The 6,548-nt window shown below is 45.6% G+C and overlaps 1 protein-coding gene across 2 annotated transcripts in view; it reads left to right on the top strand.

Annotated features, from left to right (window-relative positions):
• RTKN2 (rhotekin 2) overlaps positions 1 to 6,548 on the top strand; it is a gene marked incomplete at both ends in the record, with an annotated part of 60,863 nt that overhangs the window by 11,591 nt on the left and 42,724 nt on the right. For both annotated transcript variants that reach the window (XM_080937532.1, XM_080937531.1), the window contains one exon: positions 6,158 to 6,216. In XM_080937532.1, coding sequence (XP_080793658.1) covers positions 6,158 to 6,216 — 59 coding nt within the window. The remainder of the gene's footprint in view (positions 1 to 6,157; positions 6,217 to 6,548) is intronic.

Raw genomic sequence — 6,548 nt, 5'->3', positions numbered from 1 at the left:
ATAAACCCGGCTGGCCTATAACCTGTTGTGTAGAACAGGCTGGCCTTGAACTCATGGCATCCCAACTGCTTCTGCCTCCCTGGTGCTGAGATTACAGGCATGTGCCACCATGCACAAAATCACATTTTTTAAAGGTGTACTTTATTTTTCATTATGCATAGGTTTGTGGATGGGTGCCCTTGACAACCAGAAAAGAGAACCAGATCCGCTGGAGCTGAAATTACAGGCTGTTGTGAGACCCCCAATGGTGGGTGCTGGGAACCTGGCTCCAGTCCTCTGCAAGAATAACACCCGCTCTCCCTACACCATTTCCCTAGCCCCTGAAATGATAAGGATAGAGAAAAGAAGGTGATGCGGGTATCTGGTCACACTGAAACCCGAGATTGTGTTGTTTGCTGGCAAAAAAAAAAAAAATCCTGTCTCTAATTGTTCAGTGACTCGGCCTTGGCACATACCCTTAATCCCTCGGGCTAGAATACAACCCACCCTTAGCACACACCTTTAATCCCAAACGACGAAGGTGAAGTTTGTAGAAGGAAGCACCCATATTTGAAAGTGATGTCTAATTGAGTGGCAGACAAAGTGACGAATCAGAGGAAGATTTGAGAGAAGGGATATGCCCACCGCTCTTGAGAAGAGAGGGGAAAGAGAGGCTTCTTAAGAGAGTGGTACAGAGAAGAGAGGCCAGGATGGAGAGAAAGAACAAACTAGACACAGGTGAAGACAGAACACGCCAGAGAATGAGAAGGAGCCAGAAGATTAGAACAGATTGCTAGAGTTGGTTTGAGATCAAGCAGAGGGATTCAGGGAAGCGGAGAGAAGCCAGGTTGAATCAGTCAGCTTGGAGAGGAGCTTCAGCCAGAACAGCTGAGTCGAACCAGCCATTCGGAGCTCAGAAAGAACTGGAAAGGGTGAGTTTATCCAGCAGCAAGTCTCAGAGGCTGAACACATTCTAGACCTAGGTAAGATTGTAAGGATACTAGAAGCTTAGCCGACGAAGGCAGTAAGCCTTGGACAGGACAGTTACTTTGGGAGAATAAAAGTTACATTCGCAGGAGGGGACAAGAGCCAGTGAACGAGTTCCTCCAGGACTCATTCCTGGGTTTTCACGTCACGAGTTCTGTGTCATGAACTGTTGCTGTCAGCCAACGAAAACAGTCCGGTAAATCTCACTTCATGAGAGCCTTCGAAAGCCTGGGCTGTAGGACACCTCCGCTGTGCACATCACCTTAATGCCTTTCTGCCAGGCTTACACCATGCTGGAAGGACCGACAGCAGAAACTGGTCACTCCACAGCCGCAGGAGGAGGAAGCCACTCGTCCTTCTGAGTTACAGCAGAAATTAAGACTCGCTTCTAGAGCGATTAGCTGTGGCTTCTCCTTGAGACTCCCTCTCGTGTTCCGAGGTTCTCACTACCTACTGTTCCTCAGAGTGTCCCAGCTGCTTTTTCAATGATTATTATTTTTAAAACCCACTTATTTAACCACAAACTCTTTCATAGATAAACATCCACCTGTGTTCACGTAGTTGGCCGTTAATCTCTTGGCACGTGCGCTCATCCAGGGCCACCTTTCTCTCCGTGTGCATGTGAACACACATTGTCCCACGGAACCATGTGAAAATGAGCCACAAACAGGACATGTGCATCTTCATGGCTTGGCATTCACATATCTGTAAGAATGCTCTTCTGCGTAGTCGATATATGACTACATGCAAAATGTTAATAATTTCATAATTTTTTATGTTCACTCCTTATCTAATTGCTCACAAATCTCTCATAGTTTTGGATTGTTTTTTGGATTGTTTTGTGTGTGTGTGTGTGTGTGTGTGTTTTTTTTTTTTTTTTTTTTTTTTTTTGAGACAAGGTTTCTCTGTGTAGCCCTGGCTATTTCTCTTTCTGTAGACCAGGCTGGCTTGGAACTCACAGAGATCTGCTTGTCTCTGCCTCCCGAGTGCTGAGATTAAAGGGGTGCTTCACCCGAACCCAGCTGTAGTATTTGTTTTTAACACTAGAATTTCATTAATAGGGTTTCATGCAGTGTGTCTGGTTATGTCCCTTTGGTTCCTTTTAATGAACCTTTTCTAACATTCCATTGTCATTAACACTTTGAAGCGTCTAGACCTTTAAAGTCTGTTAAATTTTCTGCAGTCTGCTCCGGTTTGGTGGTTTTCTTAGATTCCTCCAGCTTTCTCCATGTTCTCTGCTTTTCACTGTAGCTGGAAGGTGAATGCAGAGTCCTGTTGTGGTAAAATAAAAAGTGGTAACCTTTTATCCCGAGAGCTAGTGCCGGCACCAATAGGGCCACATCTCACTGTGGGGTGTCTGCCCCCAAGTACTCGCAGACCCCAGCTTCCTCTGACCCAGGCGGTCCATTTCACCCGCCCCTGCTGCTTTTGATTCATGACCACCACAAGGTGTTGTTTTCAGGCACTTTCCCTTGGTGTGTTGTTGCCACACCTTACATACACACGCACACACATACACAGAACTCTGTGTCGGGCTTTGTGTGTTCCACCACTACACCCTCTTTAGAACTTAATTAAGTCAGCACATCAAAGATCATGCCAAAATACTCTGATCCACTTGGTATTATATAATCGGCCCTCCTACATAAGTCAAGTGATCCTGTACAATTCCATCCCTTATAAAATATTCATAACAATCTATATCCATATAGAGATGCGCGGAGAAGATCTTCTACGTCTACCTCCATGTTGTTCCTTCCTCCTGCCTTACCAAAACTTTGTCCCCGCCCCACTCTCTACTGCCCAATCATGTATTGCCTTGACATCAACCTACAGAGATCTATGGCATTGAACCTGTGACCTTACCCATGGCAGGCGCATTCTCTGCCACTGAAGGACTGAATCACACTTGGACTTGTGATTTTTCCACATTAACCACCACTATTCACTGCCAAGAAAAAGAAACTTCTCCCATAAGGTTTGAGAGCCGCACTGGTTTATGCGTAGAGGGATAAGAATTCAGGGGCCATTTGACACTGTGTTTGTTTAGCAAAATAGTAGGTTTGTGGCTAGCATCCATGAGCTCCTGAGAAATGGGTTCTCAAACATTTACAGTACCGGCCATGCCTCTCCTCTTGGGGAGCAGACATTAAATGGAGCAGAAACACCCATGCCACTATAGCCCCTGTGGGTTTATATTTCTGCACTAAACATTATTACAGCTCACGGGGTTCGCAGCTGGCTAAGACCTGTTTAACGGCACATGCTTCATTCTGGAGTATCGTGTTCGAGTCTTGTTATTTTCTTGTTTTTGAAGGTGTGGCTACCAGAATATTTTTATCAGCTGATTCTCTACTCTGGAATGGCTTTGTGTGGGCATGAGGGTCTCTTTTTGGAGTTTCTTGTCTTTCATTATGAGTTAGCAACCATTTTCCTGGACCAAGGTGTGGTGCTGTAGTGGGGCCGTTGCTAGAGGGGTGTCCTTGGTTTCTTACACGATGGTGTTTTTGTTTTTAGAGTAGCGGACCATAACTTTAATAATGGTGCCTTTTTTGGGACATTGGTTGGTTGGTTTTCTGATTCTTGGATATGCCATTATTTGTTGGGGTTCTTAAAGTTAGCTGACTTCTTTTGATTTTCATGCGAAACTTCTCCCACAAGCGCCTCTCACCTCCATAGTATTAATGATGATTGGACCTAAGTAATTTTCAACCCCCCAGGATTGGTGCTGTGGTCTTTCCCAAGCTTTATGCATACTCTTCTCTCCCAGGCTACTAGCGTGACTGTCACCTAACTCTGTGGGGCAAAGTCTCCAGGTGCTGGCTTCCACATCGTCCAAAGTGGCATTTTTTGGCAGCCATCTGTCTGTTTTCTGGTTGTGGTGCCGGAGCAGGCTACAGGAGGCCTTGCTTTTCTTGTTCATATGAATGTAGGCTTTGGCGGGATGTATAAAGTCTTAGATGACGTGTCACAGGAACTGGGAGTTAGACCCTGTGTCTTCTCCCTAAACATACTAGGCTCATCCCTGGAGCTAAAGCATCAGTGTTCGCAATATGGTGCCTGTGTTTGTGAGACATCGTAACGAATTCCACAGGCAGTTGAATTGTCAGCAGCTGTGTGACCTAACTAGCTATGTCCCTTCTCGTACTGTGGATGCCGTCAGGTGTACGACAACTCACTACGGGAAGTCGTAATTGATGGGTGAAGCCCAAAGCGTGACTCTAGGTCTGCTGAGTGCACCATTCTAAGCATGCACGCTTCCTGCCCTCTCAGCCGCAGTCCCGGAAGCCCCGTGGCCACTGAGGCGCGGTACTGAGTGGGGCGCTCACTCAGAGCGCAGCATCTTCCTCCACACTCAGGAGCTTGTGGTTCAGCACCGCCCTCCGTCAGCCCCCACCCCCCACCCCAGCCCGTCCATCTCTTCTCCACTCTTAAGTTTTATTTGGCTTTGTAAAAAAAAAAAAAATAATGCTAATTAGAGTCATTTATAGGATTTAATTATCTGTGTCATTCAACATAATTGTGAGTTTTTAATAGTGCCGAGATAACATCTCAAGTTGCATAGGACTGCCCGTCCTCACACGCCAGACTCCCACTTTATCACTTACAGACTAGAAGTTAAAATAAGAAAGCGCCTAGCAGGGAAGTAAAAATCACGTCCTTGTAGTAGTTCTATAATGAAACGTGTATTTAAAGACGTTGCTGAGTTTATTTCTTAAATTGTCGATGGTTTGGTGTCTGTGGAGGGCGGGCTGACTATATCACGCGTGGGATATATTCTAGAGTAGAATGAAGCTATTGATATCATAGGTTTAGGGTGATTTTAAATTCTACACTATGAATCTTTGGGCGTTTAGTTTTCACGGGTTTGCGTAAAAGGTGGAGGGTTTTGTCTGCTTACCGAACACCAGTCAGGATCCTTCTATTTCATTAAGAAAAAGTAAAATATTGTTGGCATTGTGCTATTTATTGTTACAGTGCACTAATTCTGGCACAGAAATGCTGTTTAAGAATCCCCATATGGAACAATATAAAACAGGCCAATCTGTGTTTACTCAGAACATTTTCATACTGATCTTGGAGTAAGAGCGTGGCAGGCTAGCGCCCTCTGTTGCTCATTTTCTGTACCTACATGTAATTTCCTTAATTTTGTTCTGTGTCTTGTAGGGGTTAGAGAGGTTACTCGGTGGTAGAATAACAGGCCCTGGATTTATTCCTCAGCTCTGAAGAAAAGAAATTTAGCATCTACCGGTCTTACACAGTAGGGTAAACGGGGTTTGTCTGGATAAGATGCACCGTTTCATGCTCTGTCCTCTGGCCTAATTACAGCATTCGGAGTTGGCTGGACCTTTACAGGTTTTCCAGCAAGTATATCTCTAACTTAGTAAAACAACTGTATCCAGCACATTCATTGTTAATTTGGACGAACTGGGAAAACATACCATTTTTTGCGCCCGAAGTAACATTTTTTAAAATATTGGGATTGAAAATAACTAAAGGTCCAGAAATTTGAGGTTTGATTATTTTTTTCTCATTTAAGAACAAAAAACAAAAAACACTTGAGTCTTCAAAATCTTATGGATTCTGATTATATTTTGAGAATACTTTTATGCAATAACTTTGCAGGATCTGTTCTTTCTTTGCATTATGTGGGCCCTAGAGATCAAACTCGGGTCCCCAGGTTAAACCACAAGTACCTTTGCCCACTGATCCATCTTTCCTCCCCTGGCTTTGTTTTTGAGACGGGGTCTCCCCTAGGTAGCACAGGACAGCCTCACCTGTGTGATCTTCCAGCTTAAATGGTGCTTCACTTCGTTCTGTGTAGTATAAAATCCCAGTTTGGGGGGTTAGTGTTGGCTTCCGTCTTAGAATTTCCTAATACACTGAAAATAAAGCACACGGTGATTCGGGAGTTCAGCTGTTCGAATAGCAGCCCACAGGCCGGTTGTAGCTGGCGAACTCCAAGTACAAGTTTTGTGGTACGTTGGACATCCCAGTGTAAGCAGCGCTCGTGGTCGGGATGCATAATGGTTTTCGTACACTCAGAACGAGGGTGTGTGTATAGCTCCCGGAAAGCTAGCTAGCTGCCTACCCACCATCCTTTGAGACAAGTGCTAGCACTCCTTACCTCCCTCTGCATTTTAAAACTCAGCTGTTTTCGAAAGACTTGATGTTCTTTTCCTCTCGACAGGGAGGCGAGTCTTGAAAGACACGAACGAGAACCCTGCCGAGGAAAGATCGCCCTGTCAGGTATGCACCGGGCGTGTCACCGCCGCGTCACCGCCGCGTCCCTTGCGCAGTCTGTGTTTCCAGCATCCGAATATTTATTTTACCTCATCATTCTGTTCTACGATTGCATGGGAACTTTGTGGGTCGTGGAAACTCCGTCATGTGCTACACACATCGTGGGGGGGGGGGTTGTCTTCTGTTCAGGCTGTGGGGTGTGCGGGAGGTGTGTTCGAGTCGCCTGCTTGCTATAGAGAGCCCGAGAGCTGGGCAGCAAACCCTCAAGCTTCCTCTCCCTGCCCTTTCTGTTTATAAAGATTGTCCAGGCTGCACGTTCCGTGGGCGGGGTTTGGCCC

The sequence above is a fragment of the Micromys minutus genome (genome assembly GCF_963924665.1).
Source record: "Micromys minutus genome assembly, chromosome: 25".
Taxonomy (NCBI): Eukaryota; Metazoa; Chordata; class Mammalia; order Rodentia; family Muridae; genus Micromys; species Micromys minutus.
Note: the sequence above shows the minus strand (reverse complement) of the source record. Positions and strands in the feature narration are given on the sequence as shown.